At 41.3% G+C, this 14,292-nt stretch overlaps 2 protein-coding genes across 2 annotated transcripts in view; both read right to left on the bottom strand.

The window, feature by feature from the left end:
- Positions 1–1,950: 1,950 nt before the first annotated feature.
- Positions 1,951–11,575, bottom strand: parp1 (poly (ADP-ribose) polymerase 1). The gene is made up of 23 exons (XM_062411516.1): positions 11,357–11,575; positions 10,156–10,318; positions 9,509–9,624; positions 9,207–9,421; positions 8,123–8,213; positions 7,912–8,028; positions 7,319–7,495; positions 6,941–7,103; positions 6,682–6,822; positions 6,316–6,555; positions 6,156–6,221; positions 5,931–6,063; positions 5,553–5,748; positions 5,321–5,449; positions 4,797–4,880; positions 4,560–4,682; positions 4,322–4,450; positions 4,140–4,238; positions 3,872–4,024; positions 3,626–3,753; positions 3,456–3,517; positions 3,190–3,304; positions 1,951–2,782 (listed from the first exon to the last, which is right to left on the bottom strand). The coding sequence occupies exons 1-23, from the start codon at positions 11,477–11,479 to the stop codon at positions 2,701–2,703; spliced, it is 3,045 nt and encodes a 1,014-aa protein (XP_062267500.1). The 5' UTR covers positions 11,480–11,575; the 3' UTR covers positions 1,951–2,700.
- A 1,047-nt stretch (positions 11,576–12,622) lies between these two features.
- Positions 12,623–14,292, bottom strand: part of si:dkey-206f10.1 (adenylate cyclase type 8) — a gene marked incomplete in the record, with an annotated part of 10,974 nt that continues 9,304 nt past the window's right edge. Inside the window, 1 exon segment of the mRNA XM_062411906.1 lies at positions 12,623–13,918. Within this exon segment, the coding sequence (XP_062267890.1) occupies positions 13,718–13,918 (201 nt within the window).

Here is a 14,292-nt window from a genome sequence, read left to right as displayed (position 1 = left end):
ACGAGTCAAGTTTTTATTCACAATTAAACATTTTCCTCTAGAAAACTGAAATATGAGTTAACTTATTTCTGTGCTTCTAAGCCAGGTTTGGATTGTTATGGTTATGAATACCGCTCGACTTAAACAATAAACCCAATCGGAAATCCTCAGTAGTCCTGAGACTCATGAAATAAATATTACTATCTGACTACGACCTTTGACCTGTCCCGGTGCAGGAAGGTCACTCAGGTCAGCTACAGGAGGCCCAACAGTAGCAAACCACATCTAAATTTGATCGATGTTCCAGTCTGCACACCAGTGGTGGCTCCTGGTACAGGGGACATGGGCGGCTGCCTAGGGTGCAAATTTGTAACTTAACTTTCACAATTCGATTTTCAAACACATTTCACACAGTCTTTTTAGTTTGTTTTTTAGTTTGTTCTATTTTTATTCATTTATCACCCAACAATTTGCAGACACTTTTGAAAGCACAACTGAATGCAACACTATGTCTCGTCTTCCTGGGGATAACGATGCATATTTTCAAATGAAAGCAGTCTTATAAAGTAGTTCAGTTTACAGTTATTAAACTGAGCATAATCTATCCTATCCTAAAAAAGGGATGTCCTTTAAAGTCTATGATTGTTTGATAGACCTATAGATTGACTTCAAAACAGGTATTACATGCAAATACACAATAACCACAAAACTTGGTAGAAGGAAGATGCATGGATCAGAGATGAACCTATACGGCTCTGTTGAGCTCTACTGAGTGCCAGTCTAGTGAATGAATCTGAAATCTTCTCTCAAAAAACATTTCCCCCCCCCACAGGGCTTGTAGTGTGACGCTAATGAGGTGTTTTATAAAGATGTGATAGAAAACATCTGACCAAGTGAATCCACTTTAGAACTGGGGTTAATGAAAATGCGTTGAGAGCACAGCATCCTGGTTTAAATGTTACTATCAACACATCTCCTTTGGTACTCTGTGTGCAACAAGCATTCTGTGTCAGGGTGAACATTTTAATTAATTCCACTGCATACAGAACAAGCGACACAAAAGTTTTGTACTAACAGGAGAAAACTTCCTTCAAAGTCGTACACGACACAATATGGATGATGTACACAGTTGTAGCAATGGTGGATAATTGTGTATTCAAAACAATTGAGCTTTTAAAAGACCTACCTCTTACATAACTAACCATCATGGAGATAAACTGCAGGTCTATTAGAAGAATTTAGATTAATATTAGAAGAGCACTTCCTTCTCAAACAGAGAAACTGTCTCTGTTTACACCTTAATCCTAATATAGCTTAAAAACCCAAACAAATAATTAAATAATTTCCACATGCATCATTCCGCCTCAGGTGTGTCCCTGACCTACACACTGCGGTGATAGTCTGCGGGGTAAGAATCACCCCGATTGTGGACATCGTTTATTTTTGTCTACATATGCTATCAGTACAGCTGATTTCAGACCCTTTTATATTTTTTACTATATATTTTTATAGCTTACAATTAGTCTGCCTGTGTGTGCATCTGTATACAGTCCAAAAGTTCCTGGGGATGCATGACAGTTTGCGTGTCTTTGTTTGGGGGGCGCCAATTTGAAATCTCTCCTAGGGCGGCAACATTGCCAGGGCCGGCCCTGCTGCCCTCAGCCATGACTATAAGTCCTATCAATGTGTCTGACTTTATTATCCACAATTATTGTGAGAAGTCAAGAAAAAAGCCCTATCTCACAATATTAAAGGTGTAAAAAACACCCCAAAAAACTGGATCTAAACCAGAAATGTGTTCTTTCCTGACCATTACCTCTGACCTGCCAGTAGTTTTTGTAGTCTTACTGCTTTACAAACAAACACAGATACAAACTTAACCTTCTTGGTAGTAATATAGCCAACAACCTACTGAGATAGAATTAGACTCCAACATGCAGTACAAAAAAATACAATTTACCAACACAGATGTGACATTTTCTCTCAAATGTTTTATTTTGTTTGAGATAAGCATGAAAAAAATCTCTAGGAAATAGTGTAGCACATAACCGCAGTTCTTTCTTTCAAAGAATACTTTACATTAACATGAGCTAAGCTGTTTATTTTTTAACGTTCAGCAAGGAAGACGGCTTGTGAGACAACAAAACACACACACACACACATATATATATATACACAGGTCAAACCTTTTTTCAGAATCTTTGAGACCAAGTCTACAAAATGTTCGTCTCAGTGGCTGTTTTAACGGAGGAACCTTTGCAACATACAAACTGTGGTTTAATGCGTCTGACTGGACCAGAGCTATTCATTTTTGCAGTAATACGCCTACAGCTTTAAAAGAATGAAGAAATAAGACCCATCTCTTATTCAAGATAATCACGTGAGACAGAAAACTAACATCTCAGACGTTCATCTCTAAACCAAAATCTTTCTATGTAGTATTCACCAAGCTTCAGCTACTGTGCTGAGCTGTGATCTGCAGTCTTATGAGTCAGAATTAGGTATTTAGGTACCTAATAAAAAAAACTAAGGAAGTCAGTTGGCTAGTAATCCTGATAAAAGAGAAATAAAGTGACTAGAGATTTCCGATGACCATTGTAAAGGTTAGTGTGGCGTCACTCCTCTACCAAACATCTTCTGTTGCAGAGAATGAAGCCCGGGCGTTTGGAGGCAGCTGCGGTCTTTGTTTTTTTTCTGGAGGAGGTTCGGACACAGCTCCTCTCACCACAGGGACGTCTGGTAGTTAAACTTGATCTTCAGGAGATACTTCATATTTACCTGCGCTACGTCATACACAATGTACCTGGAGGAGCAGCGGTTAAAGAAAACAAAAACAGTAATTGTTTCATACAAAGAACGCTGCTTTCACACATGCAGGGAGCTCTGGAAATTCTCCTGAATGCTGATGCAACAGATGTGAGAGTGAAAATCTCAGAATGTGAAAGAGCTGCTTGACTCGAAGTAGACACAGATGAGGATGTCAACTTGGAAAGACAACGAGATTTGAGTGCTTTTGGTGATAAGAACTAAAACAACATGTGAGTTTATTCAATGTCAGGACCAATATGTAATGTAATATGTACTGACAAACGTTTTGACTGTGCACTATGCACTACCGCTAAATAATTATTTGTATAGTGTAAAAGGAAGAGGCACATAACAAAACAATTTTCCAAAATCAAACACAAGGAGATGAATATAAAAGGATACTCGTTGTAAAGTAGACTTGTGTCGTCAATGTTAGTGTGGGTTCCTTTTCCCAGAGGCACTTGCACCCCGTCCAAAGTGACAGAAGCACTTGGATCAGGAGCAGTTCTACCCAAACCTGAAAAGAAAGAGATGTTGGCACTTGGCTTTCAAAAATATTGAATTGTTCTTCACATTAATGGAGCATAGATATTTCCACTGATGGTATAATTCAAAATCATTACACAATTATTCTACATTATATAATTATGTTCACAACAGTTTCTCACCTTTAACACTGTGTTTGCCCTTAGGCACTTTAGTAACGTGGGAGGCCTTCTTCAGTTCATGCCTGCAGAGAAAAAAAAGATACATGTATTAGCATCCCCCTCACAAACATATTTAATGCGACACTAAAAAAGCTGAAATACAGGATATAAGAACTCAGACTATCACTCACATGTTGCCAAGGGCAACCTCAGCCAGCAGAAGGAGACCAGCAGGGTCTGACTGGGAGGTGTGACAGTAGTTTGCACTCTTGGACACCATATCCGCAAAGTACACACCTTTGCCAAACATGTAACCAGTCTGGAGAGGGAGAGAAGCACAGTCGTACATTAGCAAATCAACTGGGAGAAATTGGATTTCTTCTTTTTGTTAATAAACAGCAGTGAATCCTGAACACAGTGTAATGAACACCACGCACCACTGGGGCCTCTGGGGGGGCGATACGAAGACCCTGAGACAAGATGCCAGCGTAGTTGGTGGCACGAGAACCGTGCCACAGAAGCTGGCGATTGTGTAGCTCCTCAAAGGGCCGGTACCTCTGGCGCTCGCCTTCACGGACAATTTTAAAGATCTGAAAGAATACAAGTTGATAATTTATCATGCATTACAAAACAATTACACTGCGAACATGGCAGCAAATAAAATTGTTATCTTCTTCAGATTCTTTTCTCCTAAAAGCGACTTACTTCTTGCACTTCCAGAGTGTAAGTGTTGTGTGTAGCAGCGTGGGTGTTCTTAACATATTGCGTAATGATCTCAGCCTCCCTCGTGGTCTTGTCAACAACCTGTAAAATAAACACATCAGATACTGTTGTCTCTCTCGTTCGTAATCTCTAGAGCGACACACTGATTATTTAATGGGACAAACCTCAATCTTGGTTTTGAGTTTCTCATAGTTGATGTCGATGGGATCGCTCTCATTATCCTGGGCCCCTCCTCTTAGCAGACTGTACGCCACTTCAATATCCAACAGGTTGTCCAGCATCTGAACTTTAGCCTGAACAAAGATGAAGGCAGATATATTAAACCATCCACATTTTAAATTCTGTGCTGGGATATTATTGAGATTGTAAAAAAAGAGGACTGCGCAGTACGTGTGCCCTTACCTGAATGTAGTCCAGGTTACTGAGCAATGGAGGTTTCTTCATGCCAAAGTCGTGAGGTATCAGGGTGTAAAAGCGATTGGAGAGATCCAGTATCTGCGACTCTGGCAGACTATCCGACACAGCCTATGATGAAAAAGGAATAATATACTTAATGTTATAATTTGGATAATCGGCAGAGATATTGTCCAACGACAGACACTTGTCACAACTCTTTTTTGAGGGGAAGCGGGTACCGACCTGCTGGACGTCAGTGAGGAGAGAGTACGCACTCTGGATCTGTCTCTTACTCAGCTTTCCAAGGGGCATCTTCTGGAGGTCAATCTGAGAACAGGAAATGTGATTTAAGCTTTGTGCAAGTAGAACACGTACAGGAATAATACACTAAATTTTGTGATGTTGATACAAAATTCTGTAAACACAACGTACTTCTTTTAAAATATTTTAATGAGCTGTAGCTGTTGAATCTTCTTATATTACTGTTAGTTTTTAGGTAAGTGTAGACATGAGAAGACTGACGCTGCTGGAAGTCACATCTATTTAAATCCATGACTTTAAATTATAAACAAACATCTCAACAAATGCCCCAGTACCAACAAAGGATGTGATAAGATGAAGGCTGGTATTTATCAAAGCAGCTGTTTTTGCTGTTTCACTTGGAATTAAAACTAAACAACCTGTCTACTGTGCAAAGACAATTTCCCTTTGGGGACAATACAGAATATCTAACCTAACGTGGTTTCTCGTTCTTGTTGCTTTCTTACCTCGAACTCCACCATAGCCTTCTTCATGCTCTCCACATCAAAGATCATTTTGATGAGCTCCTGCACGGGTTTTTCGAGCTTGGACTTGGTACCAGCGCTGGCCGTCAGCCTCTTCACCGCCTCCTCATCCTGCCCATAACATGAAGAATTAAGCATTAACAAATAAAAGCTAGTAAGGTACAGTTCATACACTGTGATATCTGCTGCATATTGTTTTTGTGTTGGTGTGTACCTGTCCATAGTCGATCTCCAGCGGGTAGAATTTATTGGGATATTTGGTGAAGTTGGAGCAGCTCCAGGTGTTGCCCGTCTTCTCCTTGTACACAATCAGGAAGTTGTCCATTGCCGAGTTCTTATCATGAAACTTGTCCAGCTTGTTTCCTCCGATGGTTGTCCCCACTCTGCCCCAGGACCTGAACACCCAGTACCTGCAGGGAGATGACCGAGACAGTCATGTCAGACTTTGGAGAGAGGTGAAGCAGCACTGCAGCCGACACATTCAAATATCATATAAACTGTAACAAGTCAGGTTTGTGTGTATCGCTTCTCTTTCAGATCTGAATATTTTTTTACATAGCCTCTGCACGGGGAACAAAAGAGGTGACATTACCTTTTCTGTACATCATCCTCCAACAGCTGCAGTTTATAGTAGGAATTAGTCCCCCTGACAATGTCCACGAGACCCAGTGTGGCACTATACATCTTCCCGCTCTGCTCCAGGACATGAGCGCTGTTCTCAAGACCTAAAAAAACAAAAAAAATAAGAAACACCAATTAAAGACAGAAGATGAAAAGGACTGAGATGATTTATTCAACGTAGGGTTCGCCCAAATACCTGAATCTGGATCCACAGCAGCTCCTCCTTTAACTGTGAGCTTCATCTTCTTGGCTTTGCTACCGACTGTAATAATGCAGATGCAATTATTTAAAGAGAGACACATTAACACACGACCTAACAATTAGATAAACAACTATCAGCAACAAATATCCTTTACCTTCCTCCTGCTTCACTTTCCCTGTGCTCTTCGTAGCCAGCGCTCCAGACTTGGAGGCCGCGGAGGGAGCCGGAACCTCGACTTTGACCTCAGCGCCCCACGGAGAGATGGCGTGCAGGGAGACCAGTTCCTGAAGAGCTTTACCCGAAGACTGGATGTCTGTGAGGAAATCCTCAGAGACAACGCGCACGCCAGCGTCCCTAATTTCCTCCATTTTCTTAGTCATCTTCTCCACCTCCTCTGTGAGTCAGAAGGTGGAAAAGTTGAATTTTACATTATGATTCCAGGGTGGATAAATAAGTTGTACATGAATAATAAATAAATCATAATTTCTATGAATTCTTCTCCTATTGATCGTCTACTCACTCTTGGTGCTGATGCAGAGCGAGGCCTTACTGCCTGTGCTGGTGATCTTCCCACCCAGCTCCTCCACAGCAGCCTTCAAATCGTCTTTGTTCTTGCTCAGCTTACCCACCCCCAACAGCTTCATGCCCGTCAGAGGTTTGCCTACGGGACAAAAATATTCTAAAATCACCACATGATCATAAAGAGAAACCCACATCTATGTAGATAGTAATGAACATTGTCAGGATAGTAACATGCTCCTTCAGGTCTCTTCTCTCACCTGAAGGCGCTCCCTCTGGCAGTTGCTCGGTCGGGGCACTGGACACACTCGCCAGAGGTTTGGCTTTGGCTGCTGCCACGGTTGGGCTGGGAGCCTCCTTGGGGTAGAGCCTGTCCTGTCGCTTGAACTTGAACTTTTTAAGGAAAGGAACCTCATTGAATTCCTGAAAGGACAAGGCAGGAGAGGAAATTAGTTGAAGTTAAATATAACTGGAATAATGGAGTGTTTCTTAATTTTTGGGAGGATATCCTAACATCAGTCCTCCAGAGGACAATCAGAGCACACTCTTAGCTACAGCATGACTATGACTAATGATGCAAGCAGCTAAAAGTGTTCTCTAAAAAGAGCCAAAGAGAGTCCTGAAATGAGGTGACTTACCTTTGGGACGACCCAGTCCTTGCGTTCGGGTGTTGCCGATTTGTACACACACTTTGTCCAAGCTGAAATGTCCCCTGAACAGTAATAGGCATCACCCTTGAACACCAGCTGGCCCTTGCACTCCGTACAGGGCTCTAGAGCGCCAAAGGCCATACCGTCAGCCAGGCAGTCGACCACCTGTCAATCAAACAACACAATAACTGTATCTGTATTTTGCACAACAGGGGTTCTGCTAACAAATGTCCTTTAAATAAAGTTTTAAATGTTTAACATAAGACTGAATAACGTGACCTTTTTGTTCCCTTTGTTTTGTACTAAAGTAATTAAGCTGGATACCAAACTCTTTCTACATTTATTGTGAATTAATATTTCACACATTTATTTTAATTAGCCTGGCAACAGTAGACACAGCATTAACTTACAGATGGATTAAAAAAATAATTTTGTGATCTCATTAAACTTGAACCTTAAAATCAGATCTGAAAAGAATCTGTATTCATAGAAGTGATTTAAACAATTCTATCAAGATCTTTAATATTCAGAATACAGTGAGTATTTAAAACAACAGAAAATGAAAAACTGAGGTCTCTTACATTGGTCTCTCCAGAGGGAACCTCCTGTCGGTTTGCAATCAGCAGCTCCTTCATATCGTTAATGGAACAAAATTTCCTCAGCTTGTCCTTGAGTCCCCAGACCAGCTGGCTCTGGTTCTGTGAACGCATGCAAACACAAATATATCAAGTTCATAATCTCCAAATATAGTGTGACATTCATTCCTAAGTACAAAATAAAATAGAAATGTACCTTCAATTGCTCCTCCAGCTTTTTTATCTCATCATCTTCCTCCTTCTTCTGTTTCTTCGACGCTCCATCCACCTCATCACCTTTACGCTTCCTGCAAGAGAAAACACAAGTTCAAACTATTTGTTTCAAACTCTGTTTCCAAGTTAACTTTCTAATTGAGGTCAAGCCAATTTGATGATCCATATTGTGAACCAACATGCTAGAATCTGACACCTTCATTTGTCAAGTAAATTCATTAGGGTCCCTTCAGTTAGTGGACACACACAAACACAAGCTGGTGCATGTCTCTGCAGTCCCAGGCGTCATCCACCCTGACAAGAAATATTTTCTAGCTCCTCATTAGACCAGTTACTCACCAGCATTCACATTTGAGTTAATAACCACCCAGTGGGAGTCGGTTTCTGTCGAAAGACCAACAAACAGCCCTCATCTGACAATTAGTGAGATCATGAGGTAGTAAGGGATTTCTATCAAACATTGTCTTATTTAAACATTAAATGTGATCGTTAATGTGGAGGCGGGTGAAGTAAATAAGTTCCCTGCTGTCAGCTAAGTGGTGATGGAGTCCGTTGTTTCCTGAGCAGTGACAATAACTAAACACAAGTGAGTAATTTGAGCTGTTTCGTGCATTTCGTTATAATTCAGAGATGTTTTCACCTATCGCCTTTCTAACCTCAGGCTATGCACCATCACAAACTAATTCCACGTCTCTCTCGCGGTCGCCATTCCCTTCCCCATCCATGACAGTTTCTTCTCAAGAGTGTTTTAATGATGTTCACCCAGAGCTCCATCTTCAGCTGACACTACGTGGCCACGTCCTGATGGCTTCTTGCAAAGCCATGCTGGTCATCCTCCCCACCCGGCTGCTGGTCTTTCTCATCTGCCATGTGCCTCTGATGCTCTAGCACATGACCCCACATGACTCAGGCTACCGTTTCTTTTTCTTGGTGGTGGATATGACCATCATGGTCTATTTCAACTTCTTCCTTTGTGTGCAAACACCCCGTGTGATCAAGTTTGTCATTCATGATCAAGCAATGTGGCGGTTCAGACATTATTTAGAATCTCTCCTTTGTTATCTCACCCTTCAGATTTCACAGCAGGAAGCCTCTTCTTGAGCTCTTCCTTGTCTTCAGCCCGCAGTGCATTGAAGCCCTTCAGCTGGGCAGCACTGTATTCAGGTTTGAAGACCAGCTCCTCCCTGCGGCTCACAAAACACGCTGTGTGGTACCAGCGGTCAATCAGACCCAGCTGAGGCTTCTCTGCGTCCACTGTCTTCTTGGACACACGGATCTGATCCTGAAGGAGAGGCCAGAGCATCGGAGGATTTAGGAAAGATTATGGACATCTAATATCGATATAATGAAGAAGGAAGTGATAGTTAACCTTTTCTATTTTCTCCTCACAGCCTTTGCATTTGCTGCGGTTCGACTTGGCATACTCCACCGCAAAGTCGTTCAGGGTCTTCTCCCCTTTAGCTCCACTCTTCTGCTCCCCTTTTCCTACAAAAGGAAAATTTGTCCGTTTTAGTTTTAGTCAGCCATTAGCATCAAGCAATGAAAATATAGGTACGTGAAAAAAATTATATTAATTTAAGTGTTTAGAAATCAGCAAAATGTTTGCTTCAAAGTGAGACAGGCAGTTTATGTTATATATGTTTGACTAATAAAAGTAAGTAAAAGTCACACAAGATGACAAATCTTCATATATCAGAATTTTTCACATTTGTTGTGACTTTCATTACATGGTGATCATCTCTCCATCTTTTCAACAGGTATTTACAAATGCTAACTCTGTTATTTAATGAGAGCACATAGTGTGTCTAGGTAAGAATGTCAAATGTTAAAGCGTATGTTTGCCAAACAGGGGGATTTAAAAGATGAAGTCAGCTGCTCATGTGAGGAGCCTCAGAAAGTTGTGTAGCTAATTCATTGGCTTGACTATTATCATACAGGCAAACTGGGGTTGTATGTATGCGCGACATTTTACAACACATAGAGATGTGAGTCAAATGCCTAAAGCCGAGTACCAACCTCCTGACGCTCCACCAGTTTCAATGGCCTTCTTGACCTTCTCCTGGTCGTCCCAGCGGAGGTCAGAGTACCCGCCAATGTCAGCAGGGGACTGAGCTGCTGCTCGCAGCCAGAAGCAGGAGAAGTGGTGCCAGTGGGGAACCTTCCCATCAAACATGGGGGACTGGAGGACAGAGATGAGAAAGAAAAGGAGTTACTTTATACTGTTTGTTTACAGTGAACCAGTGCTGATGTGAGATGGGGACCTCCAAACATCACACACGAATGTGATATAATTCTGCCCCTGAACATATCTTAACAAACATCAGAGAAGTTAGTTCTGTAAACGTCTTTAAAAGAAAACTTAAAATATTTCTATTTACTTAAGGTCTTGCTCTTGTGCTTTTATAACTTTTTTCTTTTCAATTTAATTTCTTACACTTTAAATTTATTGGGTTATTTAAAATCTGTCCTTGTGTGTATTTATTTTTAATCTATATTTTATTTAAATCACTTTGAGCTGCAGTTATCTGTGATTTGTGATTATGGGCGATATAAATAAAGTGGGATTGATTGATTACGTGGAGCTGCTCCACAGACCATGACTGAGGAGGCTTGACTGACATCAGCTTCTTTAGTTAATTAATTCCCTCGATAGGATCAGCAGACTAGTATCGCTGCAGTGTTGTGACTTGATCTTCCCAGCAGAGAGGACTGGGCCATAGAACCACACCAACAGAAATACAACTTAAGTTCTTCGTGCATCCACATGCTGGCGGATCAACACAGTGGGAAGTTCTACACATCACTCATCTTAAGGATCACACAATTGCCTCTCAACTTCAAAAGAATAATACTATGACAAATGTTATGATGATTATCGATATGAAAATATGTATGTTGATGCAACTTTAGACTGTATCGTGCAGCCCGGATGCAGATACGAAGATGCACAGCATCAGCAGGAGGAGTCGTCCCTCTTGAAGAAAGGCTCCGTGTCTCTTTGTGATCAAACTCCACAGACAACGTCAGCCATTTAAATGCGAACGAGGGCCTAGACCCGCTGAACTCGCATGAACACCCACCCACGCTCCTTCCCCCTATGCTAAAAGGCTAACAGCCTTGAATGACCCAAAGGGAGCAGGTCCTGTTCGGCGGCGGAGAGGAAGCTAGCAGAGCTGCGTTCTGCGTCGCGAGGCGGCCCCGCACGTCGCTGCCTCACCTGCACCATGATGGCCATCCGCAGCGAGTCCTTCGCGATGTTCTCTTTGCATTTCTTGCACGACGCCCGGCCGCTCTTGGCGTACTCGGCCCGGTACAGCTTGTCCTCCTGAGATTCCGCCATGGTTGTTCGGCACGGAGAAGAAGACGAGAGGAAGTGGAGAAGGAGACAGAAACTTTCCCACAGAGACACAAGCAGCGACCAGAGGACGAGCCCGCATGGGAGTGAGGAGGGGGAGAGGTCTCACTCTGCCCTCGTTTCCAGATACACATGCTCACCAGAGAGCGTCAGCAGCTCTCTCTCTGACACAGGCCTCACTTTGTCTAATTAATAAACACATAAATAAAATTGGGTTTTGTATGTATTTCAATTTATGTTGTGTTGTGATTTATCCAGTCCTTGAGTCTGAATAATGCATATCATCATCATCATCATCATCATCATCAATACTACTACTACTTATACTAATAAGAATAATAATATCAATGGCTAATAATAATAACAATGACTAAGGGTCTCAGATTTATATCAGTGTTCAACCCTCCTTTCTGTCAATTTAAGACTTGAAATGAACAAACAAACAAATAGATAAATAAAAACCAAGTCTCCTCAATATCTAATACTGATATTATAAAGAAAGATGTTTTATTTACTTTTTTGCAAAAACTGGTGGATGGATTCATATTTCTCCCCCGAGAACTATATCCAGATAAAATGTACATAATTGAAAAACATTGGCTTTTTCCTTCTAGTTTTGTGCAGTCGAATTCTTCTCAATACTAGTATTCACTACTATGGTCTTGTAAAACATTATACATATATATATATAATTATTAGTCATACAATAATTGGTATGTGTATTAGTTAGACTATTAATCCGCTTTGATAAGGAAATATAATTGAGTTTATAAACACCAGTCGTCAGGTTCCTGCACGAAAACAAACTTCCATCTGAGAAATGTTCCTACTAACGAGGGAGCCATCTGTCATCATAGACGATCAGTGAGACGCCGTAGATTACCCGCGCTACTTTCAGTCACAGCGAATCGAGCTAAGAAAACTCGTCCAGACCAGAGTCAACGAAAAGTATACAAATAAGATAATATGCCCCTCATATTTATTCTGCTGTTGTCTCTCATTTCTCTTTTTGTTTATGTATATTCATATCTCTGTTTCCTTCAGTGATCCTGAAGCTTTGACTGCAGTTTATTCAGTGAAGGATGAGTTGATCATAAAATGAAAGTGAAACCCATTCAATTTCATTGTTGTCACTGGTTTTATTAACAGAAATTGTACGCTATTAAAATGTCTTTGTAAAAATCATTTAGAAAAATAAACACAACATACCTCAGAAAACAAATGAAAAAGAAAATATGACTATTTTAAATTCCCAGCCCAGTATTTCTTTTTTTTATAAACAATAAAATCATAGGTATAATACAAACACTGATTAATACTTTTGGTAATTTACATTGTAAATGGTTAATGGATTTACATCGGCAAACCTCTTGGGTTTTCCTACTTAAGATAAATTCTGATATTATCAGTTACTGGGTCAATCACATAGAGGAAGTCAATCTTTACTTGGTTTTAACACGATGGCTTTAATATACACATCAGGAGTTTGATAACAAGTATTAGGATATCAAGAAAATGTGACCTTAGAGCTAAATTGCATCAACCTATTTGCTGTATTTCTGGGTGTCTGGGTTCAAACCCCATGTGTGGGTTTGTTTCTCCAGGTACTCCGGCCTACTTACAGGTAAGGTTGATTGGCTCTATGTATTAAAAATATAATGATATCCAGCGTTTACTCTACAACCAACAACCCCCGGCCCTAAGTCAGCTGGAACTTGCTTCACAGGATAAAATTGTTTAGCTGATGGTCCTATATATGAAAATAAAATAAAGCGCGAACTCCCAATATGAAATGTACTGCACTGTAAAAATCATGCATGATAATACATTGACAACACGAGTCAGTACAGGCCATTGGTAGTCTATGCAAGGTTGAGCTGGCTGATTTGAGGTAGTCTGTGATTTGGCTATGAAGTCTGAGAAAAAGCAAAAGCAAATGTTGGCCTTTGTTCACTACAAACTGAAATCAATAATGCAGAGTTCTGGTGATGACAGAGTTCCCATGTAAGTCTCTTGAAAACAAAACTGTCCAAAACCTTTATTATTCACATTTCCTAGGTGACAGAGAAGCGGAGGAGGACCCAGTTATGGAAGGAGGGTAAGCTGGAACTTATGACCAGTGTGCAGCTAATTTCTGATATGGCAAAGGTGTGACATGAGGTTAAACCAGTGGAAACAATATGGCTGGTGGGGGTCCTCCTCTACCTGCTGTCATCTGACCACTCAGCACTTCAGGGTGCACGGCGCCAGACTTAAACCCCCGTTGACCTCTCTGATCTTATCCCTGTTCCTGGCCTGCACCAGACCAAACACCACTCCTGCCAGCGTCATGCGTCCTGCCGTGCGGGCCCCTGTGCGGCCATCTGTCACCACGTTGGCCATCTTACTGCGCATGGTGCTGATGAAATAGGTGCGGACTTTGCCCTGCGCTCTCACTCACCTACAGGGACAGCAGCAGTCAAACAACACAGGTTGGTTATTTCCACATTAAGTAACACAACACACACTGAGCAGGAATAAAAATATAGGCTGGCGTTTATGGAGGCTGTGTGTTGCTTCTTTTCACCAGTGGGTGTCTCCCTTCTTCAACTTGAGAGCTGTACTCTTCTGTTCCAAGGCTTTCACCTACACTGATTGATCAGGACCTGATCTCAGTCTGAAGTTATAGTTATAGAACGAGGTGAGAAGAATTTTGTCTCGGTAGAAAAAAAGTGTCACTCATAATATTCACCACAATTCAGGCCCCTGGTGCTATGCATGCTGGTTGTTATGGTGCCTTGTGTCTTTTTAGGTAAGTC

This window comes from Platichthys flesus, chromosome 18 (genome assembly GCF_949316205.1).
Source record: "Platichthys flesus chromosome 18, fPlaFle2.1, whole genome shotgun sequence".
Taxonomy (NCBI): Eukaryota; Metazoa; Chordata; class Actinopteri; order Pleuronectiformes; family Pleuronectidae; genus Platichthys; species Platichthys flesus.
This window is presented reverse-complemented; position numbering and strand designations above follow the sequence as displayed.

What these genes read in the sequence shown, in the direction of transcription:
- parp1 (XM_062411516.1), bottom strand. Translation starts at nt 11,479, where the DNA reads ATGGCGGAATCTCAGGAGGACAAGCTGTACCGGGCCGAGTACGCCAAG. An exon ending in AGCTGGAGGAGCAATTGAAG is followed by an intron (nt 8,029 to 8,122) that starts GTACATTTCTAT and finishes ATGCGTTCACAG; the next exon opens with AACCAGAGCCAGCTGGTCTG. An exon ending in GAGGATGATGTACAGAAAAG is followed by an intron (nt 5,749 to 5,930) that starts GTAATGTCACCT and finishes ATCTCCCTGCAG; the next exon opens with GTACTGGGTGTTCAGGTCCT.